General features: G+C 40.7%; 1 protein-coding gene across 1 annotated transcript in view; it reads left to right on the top strand.

The window, feature by feature from the left end:
* STAC (SH3 and cysteine rich domain) overlaps positions 1-19,462 on the top strand; it is a 71,706-nt gene that overhangs the window by 32,705 nt on the left and 19,539 nt on the right. Inside the window, exons 3-6 of the mRNA XM_059477462.1 lie at positions 10,825-10,925; positions 13,089-13,170; positions 14,569-14,684; positions 18,974-19,055. Of these exons, the coding sequence (XP_059333445.1) occupies positions 10,825-10,925; positions 13,089-13,170; positions 14,569-14,684; positions 18,974-19,055 (381 nt within the window). The remainder of the gene's footprint in view (positions 1-10,824; positions 10,926-13,088; positions 13,171-14,568; positions 14,685-18,973; positions 19,056-19,462) is intronic.

Below are 19,462 nucleotides of genomic sequence, written 5' to 3'. Positions count from 1 at the left end.
CATGGATCATTGCATGTTTTCCTGCTTTGGTAATAGGAGTGAAAGTTACTGCAACTTCACCAATGCTCTTATCTGATCTGCTGAAATTTCATTTCTCCAGGTATACACAATACGGAGCAGTTTTCCCCCTTGACATAAGTTTATCTTGTACACTGAAGGATGCTGCAAACACATGAGTCTTGGCTTTTGATTCTGAAGACAGGCTCAGTTAAAAATGACGTGTAGTTGAAAATTGTGGCTTCACTGGAGGTTACTTTAGAGCATGCATGAAGTTAGCTATGTCCATCATTTGAGAGAGGTTTTTCTTATTCGTTTAAATAGTAATTGGTGCCACATGTAGGTGTGCTCTGGGCCAGTACTGCTGTGTGTCAAATAATGAATTCTCTCAGGTTATAATATCTGTTTACAGCAGCAAGGTGAGATATTGCCTTTCTTGCAGTCTTTAATACACTGTTAAAAATTCTAATGTGGAGAGCATCTGGGTACCAGGTTTTATTGAAGAAACAATGACATTACAGATTTTACCCTATTTATTTTTTCTTACACTAACTTCCTCCCTCCCCACCAGCCTTTCATTCCCTAAGTCTCCCCTTCCCTGCATGGAGGGGTCACTACTAGTGAGATTGGGGCAGAAAGTAATTTTTTATTCCTGCTCTGATGCTGCTTGAAGTTGCCCATCTCAGGCGCAGTTCCCGGGCATCCCCTGGCTTTGATGTCCGTCACTGATGTACAACATTGATGTCCATGGCTTCTTCATCTACAAGATCTTCCTGCATTTCCCAGATCCCACCCCAGGCCAGGATCTTCACCTTTGGCCCCCTTCTTTTTTCTGAGAACACTTCTTTCTTTCAGGAACTTTTGGCACCAAATATTCTTTCTGGAAACCAAGCTTACAGTTCCTCCAGTCTAAATAATGTATGTGCATAAGAACAGGACATAATCAGCCTTCTAACTAGTGCTCTGGTCTCCTGTCTCTTTATTAATTGCAGGATTTGGGATACACTGTTTTTGTTTAGTCAGAGTGTTACCAACATTTCCAGCGGCTAATAGTGGTTGCATCTTGCAAGTAGCAACCTCTTGTCTGAGAGTTCAGGGGTTCAGTTTCATGCACTTACACAACAGTCACCTGCTGCCTGTTCTGTTCACAATTTCACCTGTTCTTTGCCAGTGACAGCTCCTAAATCTCAATACCTGTATTGACATTCAGTTCTGTGCCAGTACCTTCTGACACATTGATGTGCTCTTTGCTGGACTTTAGCTATATGTTACAGCTTTGTACACTGTACAATTGTACAACAGACATAATGCCTGCCAAGCCTTTTGCTGTCCCTCTGGGTTTCACTACCCTGATAGTGGTAGCCCAGTTATGGTCAACATTAATTAAGGTTTTTGGACAACAAACCACATAGCCATGCTGGTCCAAATCATATGTAGATGATAAGATTTATGGCTTGTGTTGGCTTGGCTTGTTCCTACTAGAAGCCAGGGTGAATTCTGGTAAGGTAAATACTGTCTAAATATGGACATCTTATGAGTGATGCATTGAATTATTCATGTTGATTGACAAAATCTTAAAAAGCAGATCTTTGGTGATTTTGATTAATGATTTAATTATTTAGCAATAGAGTGAAAATTCAGCTTAATGTCCCCATTTTTTTTCACTGTCCAGATTGACCCTTGGGCAGGTAATGTTCTTTTTTGCTGAGCTACATAAACTTCTGTAAAATCACTTGACAGAAGTTTTTCTTATTTATTTAATTATTAATTGGTGCCTTATGGAAGTGTACCTGTAGGTGTGCTTTAGGCCAGTACGGCTATGTGTCAAGTAATGAATTCTTTCAGGTTATAAGGGTAGAAGGCTGAGATTGCCTCTTTGACAGTTGTAAATGAAGTTTTTGTACTTCCCAGCCTGTGTGATCTCACTGAAATCAGTAGCTATTTCTGGAAAAAAATTACCAACACCCTGCCCCACCTCACTCTCCCCCAGCCTGCACTTGGTGTGAAAGGTTTCACTTGAATGTTTTTCCATGGCTTGGAAATCAGAAAGAATTCACAGAAAACAGGAACAGATATTGGAAGGGGCTGCTGGGGCAAGTGGTGGAGTCACTGTTCCTGGAAGTGTTTAAGGGAAGACTGGATGTAGCTTTCAGTGCCATGGTCTGGTTGACAGGGTGGTGTTAGGTCATAGGTTGGATTGCTGACCTCAGAGGTCTTTCCCAAGCTAGTTGATTCTGTGATTGTATATCCCTCACACGGAAAAGAAACTGAAACACATTTTGCTATAAAATGTGGTGGTAAAATTCTGAAAGGTAGAAGCACATTATGACTAACTGTAGAAATAAATTCCTTGAAAACTGATCCCACCAAAATGGTGTAACTAGCCAGTTACTTATGGTCGTGCCCTGAATTCCCTCTAGTCCAAGCAAATCATGCTGTCAATGCATCTGTAGCTTCTGATGAGATCCTCCTTAGCTATGTGTGATCCAAGGGAAGAAACAGCTTTGGAACAGAAGTCTGTGCATGTGGCCAAATCCTGACCAAGCGCTAGATTTTAGCCACATGGTGTCACATCTTACCTTATCTTCTGTTATCTTCTCTTACTCCATTTCCCATCTCTGTCACTAGCTACTGTGAAATGGAAAAGAGAGGGAGGAAGAGGAATTGTTGTCCTGGTAAGTCACACTTCAGCACTTTGCATGCAAGGCCCATTGCTGCAGCAGGCACTGCCAGTCGGTTTGTGCCAACACAGACTTGCAACAGCACTGGGAGCTTGCACTGGTGAGGGAATGGTTTTAGTGCAGGAGGAAAGGGCCCAGCCCCTCAGTAAGTCTGAAACAGCAGAAGGCCAGTGAACAACCACACACATTATATATATATGTATATATATATAATGGGAACTAACTGTCCTATAGTTCTAATTGATTTTTCTGATCTTCTGGCAAATAGCAGTCTCTCATTTTCACTGATGACGATGGAGCCACATAAGCAGCAGGCTTATGTCAAAAATCCATTAGCAGAGAAGAGAGGAGATCAAATCCCTTTGCTGAGGACACACTGTTCTTTTGTTCTGTAATTCTTTTCCCACATTTTCAGCAAGCTCATGGTCCTGGTCTTCATTTCACATCATAGTTTTTTGTTCAGATTTCTGGTTTCTGTTTTCCAGCTCCTCTGTAATGATACAATATCCTTGGAAGATAAAGGTTTTGGCACATGTGAGCAGCCTTACAAAATTCAACTGCTTTTTCAAAGCATTCAAAACACAGGAAAAAAAAGGCTGCAACTAATGACTTTTCATTTCAACACAGGTGTAAATAACCTGAGCCTGTCAAAGTGGAAATCTTGTTTGAAATCTGACTTTCATCATCTTCACCTCAGGAAGAGTTACTTCGGATGCTATGTTTACTAATACTACTGGGACCAAGATCAGCCATTCATCTCTGCTTGTCCTCATTTGAAATAACACACCAAGCTTAATTTCTCCATGTTCCCTTCTCCTGTTTAGTTCTGCCACCATCTCCTCACATAGCCAAGTTTATGCCTGTCCTCTCTGGAATGTTTTCCTTTTCAGCCAAGCAGCCCAGTTCAAGGACCTATAAGCACAGGTTCATCAATCTTGAAAATTATCCAGAAGAGTAGGTAACAATAAATCAGTGCCAGTTTTTTCAAAGCACGGAATGTTAGACATGATTTAGCATGTTTAGTGTTTAGGGGACAGGGACTTTTTCTTTCAATAATAGCTGTTGGTTTATTTACCATGGTGTTCCAGCATCCTAATTAACATTTAGATGATCAAAAACCTGAGATGATATTTTAAGAAGTGCGGAGGTGGATATTTCCTTTCAGGGATAGACTTTTATAGCAAAGCTGCTGAATATGTGAAAAATGCATTTTGAAAAAAATTCTTATGGCCAAATTTTTAAAAGGCTTTATTTTAGCAGGGATATTTTTCATCTCTATAACCGTCTTGCAGAAAAACCTGCCTATTACTGCCTCATTTTTTTCTCAGCATGTCATTTCTAAAGAAAACTATGCCACTAGGAAGTCAATTCTAATTTTGTGCACTGTTATGTAGCCTACCTACACATAAGGCAACTTTTCTTGCTATTTAAACATTGGATATTGTTATGGAGAAACTGGGGTAGGCACTCAAATGGACCCACACCTCTCAATGAGATATAATCTAAAATTTATTCATTTGAAGGGATAGGTACCATGATTGGATATCAAGTCCTACTCTACAGAACAGAAATATACAAACTCCAGCTTCTCTACACACCCTGTTTGGTTTAGAGTGGCACAAGGTAAACTCATGGGAACAGGACACTTTGTACACTTTGTACAATGTGCCTCATCCCAAGAAATTATAAATTTAACATGCCCAAAGCTCTGTACTTTTTGAAGTGGCGAATTTAACTGTAAAAAAATCCAACCCACCGCTTAATAAAGAAAAAAATGTCATTACTAAAGAATAACTCTCAATTTAAATTCTCAATCAGGTATCTGGCAGCAATGACTTCAGTGTTCAGGCCTCTAGGGTGGCTGGGGAAATCTGTGTTCAGGCTTTGATCTATGGCTCACCTGATGAACAGGTGAGGATCTGAGCCTCTGTACTCTCCAAAATGCCAGCGTGGGAAAGTGATGGGGCAGCATCAGTTAAAAAAATATAATTAGAAGGGTGCCAGGCATTAGGAGAGAGTGTAGTTCCCAAGGTGGCAGGAGGCACTCAGGGAAGCTGAGGCTGAGGAAGGGTAAGAAAAGGACTTCCCAGCTCATTCTTACAAACCAACCTGGTGGTTTGGATGAATTAGGCTCAAGGTTTTTAACTTTAAAGATCTGGATGTCTCATGTAGAAAATGCCATTTTCTGATCTCCTCACAGCTCTTGATTGGGATAGAGCAGGAGAAGGAGAAGTGCTTGTCCAGCAGCAGCCAGCCACAGGGGCAGGAAGCTGCTACAGAGGAATTTTTAAAAACAGTTGTCTCTTTCAGCATCAGAGCTTTTATGCAAAATCAATTAATTAAAATCTAAGAAGGGGGCATGACAGTAGAGTACACAAAGGCTTAGAGATAACTGCAGAGGCATCAGTCCCATTTCGGGCATTTCCTCTTTTTAAGGTGACATCCTAAACCCTTCTCTGCTGCAATACTGGCCCAGCTTGCTTAAAATTCTCCATTTCCCATAAACTTTGGCATGGATGAAGCTTTCTGGTGACAACTCTAAATGCATTTAGGGAGAAAGGGGCAAGACACTCATTATTTTTATCATCCTCCCACAGCAGAAGTTGAAGTTCTATGGAAATTATGTAATTTTAAATATATTTCTTTTTGAAAGTTTTAAATCAAAACAATTTCTGAGTGGTATGTTCCTCTCACCTGGAATAATAAAAAAATAGTGGTTGGGCCATAGGTAGATTAGCTGGAGGTGACAGCCTATCTGTGTCTCTTTCCCTTCCTCATTCTGTCTTTTATAGACCTGAACGTTTTTATCCTCTCCTTTCTGTTTTTTTCCCCACTTTGGCATAAGTGCCTAATATAGTTATGTTTATACAGCCAGTATAACATCATGTTGTTACCAACATCTGCAGTTTTCTTTGAAATTTCTCCAGGCCGTAGGCCTTGTTCTCCCTCTCTGGTTATTAATCTTATGTTGAGACTTGGAACAACAGGCAAAAAGCATCAGCCAGCAGTGCCGTGGCCATAAAGGGGATGACACAGGTTCCTCCCTTTGTGTGTCTGTAACCAGCGGATTGTCATTTGCGTTCCTTAGGAAAAATGTGACTTTCCTGAAATGCACAGTAGTTACTAAACTGCTTTTGTAAGGAAACACAGGAAAAAAAGAGTTGGAATCAAATTCTGCCCTGTTCCCTCTGTCTTTCTCTGCCTACAAATATTTCTGTTCACCTATATTGAGGTGTTCTGTTTCCATTTAGGCTTCCTCCAAAAAAGATTTAAATTTATAAAAGTGATGCAGTGTGTCCTTTTAGACGTATTTAAGGTCATATTATCAGAACAGTTTAAGATTCAATTTTCCATGACTGTTCTGGAAAACCTAGCCTCTGGTTTAGATATTCAAATGGGAGCTGACCCAGTCACAGAGTATTTCTAGTGAGGTGTTATTAAACATGACCTGCTTCTCAAAACAATGCATCCTTCCAGACCTAGGTGCCTGGATACATTAGCTGATATCTGAAGAAAATTACTGGACAGAACCTCATTTGTAAGTTTATTTAAGACCTACTCAGTATTCTGGCCTGAAATGTCCTCTTTTTTTCCAGTGAAATACTGTTTCTTTTGTCAGTTTTGCCTTTTTTACTGTTTGAAAAAGGAATACCAGCCTCTACAGACTTGGAGATAGTTGATACATTAATGACTATGACACAGGACATTTATTCTAATGTCTGTGTGGTTTTTCTCTGTATGAATTTCATAACCACATAGACACTACTTCATTGACCAAAGAGGACACGTTAAGGGTTCATGAACACTATAAGTCAGTTAAACATGTCTAGTAATTTCCATTCTAAATCCCCACTTTTAGAATTTTCAATTTTTATAACTTAAACACCAGCATCTGGGCCAAAATAACATTAGTGCAACCTCTGACGGTTTTACCCCTTACTCCCCTAAATGAGAGCCATCTCATACAAGTTTTGGCAAGGGACAAAGACAGCCCATAAGAAAACTCATGAGGCCGTTAATCACTTTGTATTTGGAATAAGGTAACATGGGACTCAAGAGATAATGCTTAAAGACACACACTGACTGAGGAAAGTAAAAAATAGATGTTGAATAGAACTGTCCATTCATCAAACATTGTCTGCTCTTTTTGGTGAATGAAGAAGTAGTGTGCCTTGAATAAAAATAGTGAAAATCACATCCCCAGACAGCAACCAAAAAGCAACTGAGCAGAATTTTGTTCTGTCCTGTTCAGTATTTACCAACCAGCTTAAGTAACCTTAGTAAGGGGTTTTGGAGAAGAAGGTAGGAGGGATGATTACTTTTTGAAGGTAATAGCAAAGCTATCAAAGCTGTTAGTTTACTCCCCCTTTGAATGAAAACCAGAGAAAAAAGTAGTTAGGTTACTCCAAGTGAAGCTTAATTGTAAAGCCTTCAGTTCCTATATTTCTGATCCACTACTGACTGAAATTATTCCAGGTGAGCTAAGATAAGCAGTGACTACTGCATGTGAGCATCAGAAGCTTCCAGCTTTGCTTTAAGGTTGGTATAGGGGAATATCTGCTGGTGGGAATACACAGTGGGCTGCAATCAAACCATCAGCTATTTAAGGGGACAGAAATCAACCTAGACAGCGATGGTCAGGCTTGCAGATCATCAGTGTGTGCTCAGCACATGTCCCTGAGGAGACTGTGTTAGTGTCTGAGACTTCATTAATTGGAACACTGCACCTTCCAGACAGTGCTTTAACCAGCTCATGTGTGAACCCTCTCCTTACCCTTCCCCTGCCCTATGCTTCAATCCACAGAAAGATTAACCCAGTGGGAGTAACCACGCCACAGAGAGGCTTTCAGCTTCAAACAAGGCCTGGTACCCTCTGGCAACAAAGGAAAATTATCCTCAAATAGTCTCTATTGTGTTGTTGTAGCTATTGCTATTATTGTTACTATCTTTGTCACTGTAATTTATTTTTTTTTTTACTTTTATGAGTCATTAATACCACTTATTTTCTAGTATTTAATGTACATTCAGACCAAATTCCTAACTTTCTTATGTTTTCCAGGGGAATTTATTGGGAAATAATGTTTCAACACATTACTATATCCTGTGCCACTACTTTAGGCATAATGAAATAACTGTCTTCTACCAATGCATGACTGTGGAACTGTCACTGTAATCATTCAGCTTTAAATAACATCCTTTCAAGATCTGTGTTCTGCCTGCTTTTTTCACTATTTTAATCTACCAGATATCTCCTAAAACCTGCCCCATTCAGGCATCTGCATGGTCAATAAGTGTGCATAAATAGGAGGCCAGAAATTGATGCAATGAGTCAAACCCTGGTCTCATTTACACCTGTACTGAATGCAATCTCTTATCTGTGATGTGAGCTGTGATTGTGCCTCATTTCTGAATCTCAGAAACTTTTGGGTCAGGTACATTGCCAGTATGTAGTTATCTGATTCCTGGCATGCACTAGTTTTGAAACAGCTTAGCCATAGTTCTCTGAGTGATTAGTGTAATGGGGAAGAGAAACTGAAGAAAGAATTGTTATGTGGGAAAAAAAAAAAGATGTTTCTTGTAGAAAAGCCATTTTCAGAGCTTGAGATATGGTGGTTTAGCATAAATACAGCATAAATGATTCTTCTCCAAGCTCCGTAGTTATTCCTCAGTGGGAGGCAGGGAGACGCAGGGAAGTTTTTTCCAAGCTAGCCCCACTGTAAACCAAGTAGTTAGAACTGAAAATGGGTTGAAGATTGGAGCTTTTGGTAGTTACAGGGGTTTCATTTTGATTTGATTTAGCCTTCTTGTAGACTCAAGTGTGTGACAGAAATAGTTTTCCTCTCTTTGAAGCCACTACTTAGCTACTCAGATATAAAAATATGGTACTCGGCAATGGAAATACAGAGTTGCTCTTTTGTAATTGTCTTACTCATTTTCACATGACCACAGACTCCTATTCTGAAAGAGTTGGGGGTTTGATTTTTGAAAGCAACTCAGATGCTTCACATTCATTTTGCACATCATTTTTGCGCACAATTGTTTTGACAAATGTGTATCTTCTGTGATCACATGGTTATAACATGTAAGGACCAACATCTACCTTGTAAAGTTAGCATTAAAATGGCTGGAAAAGCATAACATAGTCAGCAGGAAGGACTGTGAGCCTGTCTGCCTCTCCACAGCTAAATCTTAGGAGTACCTTGGTACAGAGCAGCATGAGAGGAGAATTAGACCTGGTGTAAGCACTGACGTGTTGCATAGGCCAACTGTGATGTAATTTTCCTTTACTCATTCTGCCCTATAAATATAATGAAAAACTGTGAGGGAAATACTCTTTTTTCAGTGCCAGTTGTTGATCACCAGGAAGGGTGATTCAGCATTTCATCATCAGTAATAAAAGCACAAAGCCACAGAAGTCAATATTGGTTTGGGCATGTGTAATTGGAAAGAAACTATAACTGAAAAAAATCCTCTCAGCACACTAATCCAAGTGCAATCATGCAGGAAAAAGAAACAAATAAACAGGCATGTGTTCTTCTAAGAAATCCTGTGTTTGCTAGGAAAAAAGACCTCAGAAAAAGAGGATAGAAAGCATGTCTGCACTCACTGTTGCTAAAAGGGGCAACAAGTGGGGAGCAGGCACTGACTCCACTCCCTTGAAGTCCCTGGGGCACACCCCATACTCGACCCCATTCAGTCCCTATCACTCCAGCAGTCTGTAGAGGGAGGTGGGGAACATCTTGGTTCCCTGTCCTAAAGGAAGCACACAGGTAAAACATCTGAGCCTGGCTCACTGCAACAACCCACGGCTACCTCAGCCTGCCTTACCTGGCTTGCAAGTGGCCACTTCAGACACCTCTTCCTCTGAAAGTGGAACACAAGGCCTGGGTTTTAGCAAGAGCTTAATGAAACCTTCCCTGCAGTGCTTCTTTCTGAGGTAGCACTTCACTGAATGAAACTGGCAGCATGTACATAACCAATAAGCTCAATGAGTGCTTTCAGATGCAGGATCCTTCTGACTAATATTTATCACGTCTGACTAATGAGGGCTGGTTAAAATGTCAAGAGTTTTTAGGGTTTTTTATTAACCTCATTTCATACTAATTCTCACAGTAGATATAATGAACAGATATGTTGTTTACTCATTCCATTTACACAGTCCTGTAGGGGATAAAAGAGTTGCTGCAGCATCGCTGCTTCTTCATAGTTTAGGAAGTGTTATGGTTGTATGAATAAAAGTGACTATTCCTGCCTGGAAGCAAGCAGACTTGGGTCTGTCATTTAAGAGTAGGTCCTGACTGAAGCTAATACAGAACTACATTTGGCCTAGTGGGATAATTCTGCTTCTTTAAAGCCAAATTTCTGCTGTAGCTCCCCTACCTGTGACACGTAACTTTTCTACTGACAAGGGAGGAGAGTATGGTCAAACTTGTGGCACCCTCACTGCCCCACTCAGGGACATGCAAGGAGCCCTTCCTGCACCCTCTGAGCACTGGCCCAGGATGGTGAGAGCAGCAGTCCCTGGGAGCAATTGTCAGTATTGTTTTGAGCATGTGTAATTGAAAAGAAACTATAACTGAAAAAATCCTCACAGCACACTAATCCAGAGCAACCATGCAGGAAAAAGAAACCACACAAACAGGGATGTGTTTGCCTGTGAGTGGGAAATGGCAAAGGAGATGGGTTAACCCTCTCACATATGGCTGGAGCTAACTTCATCCACAAAACCTGGGCCTCCACTGATGGCCCAGCTCCCCAGAGCTGCTCCAGAGCCTGGGTGCTCCTTCAGTGGCTCCCTCAGCCATGCACAGCCACGCCAAGACCTTTCAAAATAACAGAGGGGTTTTGCTTGGTGTTCATGAGGCAGAGACGCTATTGGTCAGATTATCATATAGCAGAGCATAATCCAGTATAAATCTAAAGGCAACAACAGCCTGGGAAAGAGCCTGGGGGACAAATGCCTAAAATGGAGAGGCTGTAAAGAAAATGGGTGTACGAATGTGCGTTTTTAAAAGCAGGTAAGGCAATGAATGCTGCCAGTATTTGCTCTACGGCAACTGACCCCTTCAGCTCTTTCAGGTCACTTGTTTAAATGGATGGAAACTATTGATTTTGTCTAATTCAATCTTTGCTGTGTGTTTCCTAGGGACGAACGCTAAGCACGGACTGCGCTGTAAGGCGTGCAAGATGAGCATCCACCACAAGTGTGCCGACAGTATCGGGCAGCAGCAGTGCATGGGCAAGCTGGTAAGTGAGCAGCCCAGGGCAGCTTGTGCTGGAGCTATTTTTGTGTGCCTGAACCCCAGGTGTGCATTTAGCTGCTGCATTAACAGAACCCACACCAGGTCGCTTTACTGAGGCGGGAAAAGCGAAGCCAGGTGGTGCCCTGCTGTCAGTTTGGGCGATTGCTGCTGCACAAGGATGCAAACAAAAACAAGGCACAAATCCAGTCTGCTTTGTGGATGTGAAAATACAGTTACGGAATACAAATTTAGCTAGCTAACAAAATTAATTACTTTGATTTCAACAATGCTTGCTGTAGTGTAAACCTCTCAAAGAATGCTATAAATTAATCATAGTATTTCAGTAGGGTTTAACAAATGAAAAATCATTCAAATTATGTTTTATTGTTTTCTCCACAGTTAGGGCTTGAATAAAAAAACATAATTCACCTTAAAAAGGAAATCAAGGGATATTTTGCAGTAAGACACAGCAGAGTTTGAAGCAATCTCTCTGCAGGAGGGGCTGGGAGGAGCCTGTCCCTGTAAGGGCACAGCACTTTAGTGCCTGGATTGCCTTCCAAGCAGCAAAATCTTGTGGTTGGCAATGGCAGTAGACTATGTCTGAGACAATTCTAACCCACCTTGTTGACTATTACGGGACTATGGTTCCTTCTGGTTACTTTTGGTAAAAGAACTTGGAATAATACCAATTGGAATATGAAAAGTGAATAATACATAGATTCATGTTTCAGATGTTCTCGGATTTGTTGTGACTTGTAGACACTTGAGACTACTGAGCTAAAACCAAACAGTTTTACTGTGTTAAGTGATGGGAAAATGCAAGCACTGACTTCAGAAGTGCTACAAACCTCACCTTTCACTGGAAAGATCTTTTCTGTCCAAGAGGGCTCACTGAAAGCTATTGTTGTTTACATCCCCAAGTCTTCATGTATCTAAACCATAATCATAATTCTAGTATGAGGCATTCTGGTATAGGAAGTTGGTCTGTGAAAAGCTGAATGACAAGCCCTGGACAAGGCAAATACTGTCTCATGTTAATTGATTCGTGCATGACTTGATTCCAGCCTCAGCTCTTGTGGTTACTAGTTTACAAAAACAAAAAAAGAGAGACCATATTTACATCAGGAAGTTGTCAGCAAAGTCGCAGGAGTTTTGTGAGCTCATGCTGATGCTCTGAATTTAGCTTGGGTACGGACAAAGGCTGAGGAATCTGAAATTTATTCCTCTAAGACTCCAAGACTATCAGTCACCTCAGTCTTTTTCAGTCCTTTCTGCAGCTCATTACCTGAAGAACTGGTTGTCTATCAGGTTTTGATGTACACTGAATAGAGGATATGGAAAATATGCATATCTCTTCAAATCTTCCTCACTTCTCAGTGTGACTAGAAGTTCTCACAGCCTGCAGACATTAGAAATTGGAGAGACCATTTGTGAAATTCCAATGTCTTGAAGGCATTCATTTTGAATGGATGCCTAAAATTTTGCCTGACTGAGATACATTTTTTAGAGTGGTATAGGCACCATTATTTGCCATATTATGGTACTCTTTAATGCTATAGCTTGAGCTTTTATGGAGCATTTTTCTACACATCAGCACTATGGGAATATCTGATAACAGCTTAGAGAGCTTCTTGACCTTACAAGACCAAAAAAAAAAAAAAAAAAGCAGTGGAAGCTGCAGTCAGTCAGCAGAAAACCTTAGAAAAACCTGTAGGAAGGTTCTAAATTTCTTGGGTTTCACATATGTGTATGTGGGAGCATGAGGATTTGGAGTTAGGGTGGGGAAGGATAGTCACATGTTTAACAAATACAAGACAATGCAAATTCACATTATATATACATAAGAAGATAGGGAAACTTCCCAGAACCTCTAATGATTCAGCACTTCTGCTGCAATTAATTAGTTTTGCTTTTGTGTAAGACAAAAGAAAAAAGAGAGCTGAAAATGAGCCCATCCTTCCACACAAATATAGGAAATTGGTTTTTTTCTAGGCAAAAAAATCAAATAAACATCTGATCTCTAAACCTCACAGTGACTGAACAACAGGAGGCAAATTTCCAGCCTCACCACAATGTTCCACCATTAATCAAAGAGCTGAGGCTATTTCTATTTCATCAGTCAAGGCAAGCAATGCACTTCACTCATTTTTGCTTTTTCTCCCTCCAGCCAAAGGGGTTTCGACGGTACTACAGCTCGCCACTACTCATTCACGAACAGTTTGGCTGCATCAAAGAAGTGATGCCTATTGGTAGGTTTTGACTGCTTTTCCATTCAGTCTTCCCTTGGCAATGGGAAGACTCCGTCCAGCTCCTTTCAGTGACTGGATGCCCTTCTGCCATCTCAGGAAAGGATCACTTCAAAGATACAAAGCTGGAAGAGGACAGGGTGTGTTCATTGTGTGTTTCACTCAAAACCCTGTGTGCATACCTCTTAGCAATTACCCTGCTTATCAGAACAACTACCTGAGATCAGGGTAGGAACTTAGAAGTGAAGGAGCGCTGAAATATTGAAATGAGGGTCTGAGCTGGGAAAAAATGGATAAAAGACAGGGAGATCAAAATAACAGGGGGCATTCAAATCACTGGTCCAGCTTTTGAGAGATGCTGCTAGGTTCCTGTCCTTTTTCATCCATATTTCTTACTTCCCTCATATTTTTCCTTATTGATCATGTCTGCACATTGTCTGAGTACTTGAAAGACTACTTGCTCCTCACTGTAATAACAAATTTGTGAAAAGAAACATTTTGAAATGGAGAAGTTAAGTTTGTTCTGGAAAATATTTTTCCGCACCAGTACTCTAACCAGGCAATCCTGGAAGTGCAAAAAAATCAAAGCTAAAACTAAGCAATCTGCTTGAAACTACTTGTCTAAGGACATTTGCATTCTTATTGTTATCAGTTTAAAAAAAAATAATTACAATGATTTCATCTAAGTTTCTATTTCTCAAAAACACCCATCATTTTATCAGAAGTAATGGAAACATTTCAAATAAACTCTGGCTAAAAAATGACGTGTGCTTTCCTCCAATCAAAATCCAAAATCTGTTGCGCTTTCCCGGTACTTTGGCTAAAATTTTCCTCTTTGTGCATAGCTCTACAAATGTACCATTTTCTACATGCTCACAGCCTTGTGTCACAAGGGAAGCTGAGGTCTAAGAATGCATGATGTAGAAGAGAGCTTGAACTGGATTTTCTTGTTTCCATCAAAGACATCCATTTCTCTTCCATGGGAGATTATTTTTGTGGCTAGCTACGAGGGAAAGCCACTGTTGAGAGCAATTCAAGAAGTCACTGGTAGAGACAAACATGGATTAGAACCTCCTGGTAATCTGTCTTCTTTATCACCACATAGGTGGCACCAGTGATGATTAGGGGAGGAGAACGGCGGGTGAAGAGAGACAAGGCGATGGCCGAGAATGGAAGAGCCAGGATGAGAGGAGGATGATCTTTATGGGAGTAGGGAGGCAGCAGAAAATTGATAGCAATTCCATTAAGTTCAACACTCACTTTTTATCAGCATGGTCTCTCAAATTGTTTCTAAGTATACAGCTCAACCTCTTGGTAGAGGCATGCGTTGCTCCAAGTTAAGCAGGAAGATATCCTCAAGGTACTGATTGACTGATGCATGTTTTGCTCCTTCTGTTGCAGCCTGTGGAAATAAGGTTGACCCTGTGTATGAAACTCTTCGCTTTGGGACTTCCTTAGCCCAGAAAACCAAAAAGGGAAGTTCTGGAAGTGGGTCTGACTCTCCCAACAGAAACTCTGTAAGTATCCCACATCTTTCTTCCGTTTTCTTTCTGGAGGAGCAACAGATAATCATTCACATGAGATTGTGTCAGAGTTCACAAAACTTGTATTTTAAACCGTAAAAAAAACCTAAAATCTTACTCTCAGCTTCATATAGGGACCAGAAAATTTGTTAGTTTTGCAAATTCAAGTTTTATGTATCTTTTAGATGACTTTTGAGAAAAAGAGAAAAATACTAATTAAATTAGTAAACTGTTTTTATCAGATTGGAAAAGGAAATATTAATCTTTTTATTTTGCATATCCATTTAGAAGGGTAACTGAGATATTGAACTGTCAGGCTGGAGCAGATGCATAGTGCCCATTGTTGATGGTGGCCATTTTCCCTTCATACAAATGATAACGATGAGTTGAAGTTCTCAGAACCTAGATTTAAAAGTACATTATCCCAATAAAAGCCCAGAAAATATTAAGACACTGCTACTGCAGCAAAGCAAGGGACTGGGACCTCCACCCCTTCCCAGTGCAGAATCGTGAGGGAGGCATTACAGACTGGGGCTTCTCTCTCCAAACCCCAAATAAAAATAGACAGGTGTGATAAGGCTGTTCTATCCAGACAGGGAGGTTTTAGCCTTAATGTTTGTCATTCACTCCCTCCAATCATAAAAGTCACTGTCCTAAGGACTATGGCAGAAGAGGTAGAGAACAAGGGAAGTGACAGTTCCCATGGCCATGCCTTTGCTATATCCATACCTTGTTCAACAGTAAAAATTGCCAGTTTCTTCCTTATCCTAGTATTGGGATCCACAAGATCAGAAGCTCCTTCATGGTGTTGAAAGAACATTTCCTACCTTCTCAGCCTCTCATAAACAGGCACTCACACCTATGTTTGAGGTTCTCTTCTATTCCCAAGAGATCCTCCCCATGCCATCCCTCCCCCCCTCAAAAAAAATAACCATAAAAAGAAAACCACGCCTGAATCCGCTGGAGGCTAAAGCTGATTGTCATCTCTAAAAATCTGGCCCACATTATCTGACAACCTCTTCTGCTCACACTCATAAGAAAAATCACTGGACATAGAGACATGATGAGAGTTGGTCTCCAGGTCTCAAAGCAAATATTTATATGCTTAATATCAAGTCATGCTAATATCTGTATATATTTGTTACAACATTTCCCTGGCATTTAAATGCATGCTCATTCACATGGCTCACCTGTAATCTCAGGTGGTATAGGTGGACTCTAAACAGGCACCAATTCATGTCAGATGGGAAAGAAAACAAACTCAAGCAAGAACTAAATGAAGTCTGCAAGAGATTTATTAAAGGACATGTCCTCTACCCACCCCCATTTGTGCCTTAAAAGAAATTTGCTAATTCCCTTTTTTTTTTAAACCCAAAGTGACTCAACCTTCTGTCGCATTATTACATTTCTTTCTTTCAATTATTTAATTTCCTTTGAAACAAAATTTCTACAAATGTAATTATTGCTTTCTAAATCAATAAAGTTTATGTTGAATTATAAATGAAAACTCGAGCACAGAAGTCACTAATGCTGTGTCAGCTTACTCTAGGGAGCAGATCATAACTAGGTGGGGTGTGGGCGTAGAATTGGGAACGCAAGCTCATTACAGGAATTTCTCCAGGGTATTGAAGCTGAGAGAGAATGTAACATGTGTCAGCATACAGGAAATAGAGCACATCAGAGAATTGAATAAGCAGACCTGAGAAACCATAAATTTTGCCAGCACAAGCTTGTGGATCAAGACAAGGATAAAAAAACAGGGTACACACAACCCTGAACGAAATGATGGAGCTGAGGACCTTTAAAACTGGTGTGTGACTTGGGAGTAGGTACTGACCAGTGGCTGTGCAAGGATGTGGCACAGAGCCCTTAGAAACATGTGTAGTTAATAGGGGTCAGAGGGACTACGACCTTTCCCCAGTGATCCTCACTTCTGGGCTGCTTTGCTCCTCTCCAAGCAGAAGCAGCAATGCAGCTTTGAGGCTGTGCTGACTCCCAGCCCTGGGAGATGGAACGTGCTTCAAGGTTCTGCCATGTCGCCAAACTAGGGACACCAGGGACGTGGGGACACCTGGGATACTACTTCACCTTGCAGGTGGTGTCCAAGCTGTCCAAGGCCTTGCTGTGGGTCAGCACAACAGAGGTGCTCCTGTTGAAGGTGATGAAAAGCAAAGGTGACTGGCTTAGGAGCTGTACCTTACTCCTACAGCCATGAAACTGCCATACTGCATGCAGTTCATGTAGACAGCCTCTACTCTCTGCAGAGACAACCACCTTCCTCTAAACTAGCCAAAGTATTTTTAACATGACTGAGCTGTGTGGACGTACTCATTGATTTCTGCATATCCCATAAAAGAAAGTGGCCATATGCTCCAGATTTACTACCTACTGCTTGCTTCAAAACTGTGCTTCTGCAACCCACATTTATACAAAAAGGCACTTGAGGTGATGCAAATGTGAATCTAGTTCTTGTTAGTTTTTTGTGGAGCAGGTCGTCTCAAAAGCAGCTTTGCACCTATCATTTCTATTAGACCATTTGTCACGTAGTCATTCAGTGAAAAATCATTAAGGGTAAATGAGGTTGCCTCAGAAGGTTTTGGATGAAGTAAATACTGAAGAGACAGTCACTACACATCCCATATGCACTAGAACTTAACAAAATAATATTAATTGCTAATCAGCAATAATGAAGCTAATGTGAAAACTGAGGAACATATTGTAGCAATGAGCTGAAAATTAGCTGGGACTTAGTCTTTCAACAAAGCCGGTCTTTCTCTTCTCCACCCAGCAACCAGAATCCATAGATATGCTCTGCACTGGATCTGTGTAAACTTTGCTATTGCAATGCCTCCTCATCCTCGGGTGGCCTATTTGGGCAAGATGCAAGATAAACATGACCTGCTGCAAAAGGCTGAGTCTAAAAACAAGGAGCAACAGAGCAGCAAAGTATATATTCTTAAAACAGCAAGGGAAACAAGATAGCCACAAGACACCTGTGGCACAAATCTACTTTCAACCCCTTTGTTCATTCGTTTCCTTTGTGGAAAAATAGCTAGGAAAGTACTAGATAGGAGAAATAAAATTGTGAAAGCCCTTTCTAAAAAAAGCTTTGCTGTCAACACTAGTAAAAGGGGAACAAAACAACATGTAAAATCTATAAAACAAGTCAGATTCTGCTCCATGAACAAAAACAGAAATGTTCCTGTGATACAGGACTGCAAAGCAAAAGAGAAAACTGTGTGTACAGTACAATTGTAAAGTGTCGTACAATAACATTAAATCCTTCTTGTGTCTTGAAATTTGTGAGCTGGAAAAAAAATAAATCTTGGGAAAGATGATTTGCAATAAATTTACATTTATTCAGATTAGAGAAAGCACCTGACTCAAGTTCAATCTTTGGGGTTTTTCTAGTTTTCAAAGATGTAGAGAGTTCAACGACTGAAGTTTTGTTAAGGTCAGACTTGCACAGAGTTGTTTGGAGCAGCTCCTAATTCCAGTTGGGCTATACAAGGAGAAGCTGACTACCCAACCAAGGAATCTGTATGCAGAGTATACTTCTGAGGCTTGAGATTATGTCATCCCACGTTTTCCTATGCCCTGGAACACTGGGTCCCTAATCATGACTGACATTAATATGGTACAGAAAAGAAATCATAGTAATTCTAAAAGCAACACTTAGGTTTCAATTTCCCTAACCATACTGGCCAGATGACTGTTTAAAAAGAAAGTGAGGGCAGATATTTAAAGACTGACTTCATCCACTTCATTAAACTCTAAGCTCTTTCTTTTACAGCATTTTAAAAGAATTAAAATGACCCTTACATTACAGTTATTTTACTGAATAATGTATTTGGGACTGGCATATTAAAATTCAGTAGTTTCAACTAGTGTTCAGTCTCCCTGGATTATAGCTATTTAGTACACCTGCAGAATCTGCAAATCCCCTCGTGCCCCTTCTGTTTTGTTCAGAGAAGCACATTGCTCAACATAATCCTTTGTTCCTTAACTTTCACTTTATTTTATACTGCAGAAATCTTTTGTGCTCCAGACTCCAAACTTGGTTTGGAATTTTTTGTCAGGGCTTCCACTGCTCCCTGTGCAGTAGGTATGCGCTGTGCATCATCAGATCCAATGTTTCCTCCCATCCCGCTAGCCTGACTCTGCTCTGCTCTCTCACCACTCACGTACTGCGTTTCCCAAAGGTCCTTGCTGTGGTTTTATTTCACTTCATTGGTCCCTTTTTCTGATTTATCCTGTCTCATGTGCTGTTTCTGTCCCTGCAGACAGCTGACTTGGTAGAAGTTCCTGAGGAAGGCAACAGCTCTGCAGGCACCCTCGACCTAAGCAGAAAACGCAGCAACAGCGGTGAGTGCCCCCAGGCCAGGACAGCCCCCCCGGTGAAAAGGCCCATGTGCAGCCTGTTTCAGAGCAGGGGTTATGGCATGGACAGGTTTTAGCAGTGTTCTGGTTTCCAAAGCAGGGGGTGAGTTGGTGCAAAAAATTTGGGGAATGCTTTTTTGCCATTCAGATGAAATGGAAGCCAACACCTTCCTTAATGTGGTGTGTCCAAAAGTGCAACTGGACAAGGTTCAGGTCTATTCCCTATCTCCTATATTTACTTCATGATCATGACTGTAGACGTAACATGCTTCACTTCCACATTGGCAAAGTGGAACCAAAAAAATACTTTCTTTTCCATATGTTTGATTTTTCCACATGATTTTGTATATCATAATCTCTTTGGGACAAAAAACTAATCATAAAAGATCTTT

The sequence above is a fragment of the Ammospiza nelsoni genome, chromosome 1 (genome assembly GCF_027579445.1).
Source record: "Ammospiza nelsoni isolate bAmmNel1 chromosome 1, bAmmNel1.pri, whole genome shotgun sequence".
Classification (NCBI taxonomy): domain Eukaryota; kingdom Metazoa; phylum Chordata; class Aves; order Passeriformes; family Passerellidae; genus Ammospiza; species Ammospiza nelsoni.
The sequence above is the reverse complement of the archived record's forward strand: the minus strand, read 5'-3'. Positions and strand labels throughout refer to the sequence as shown.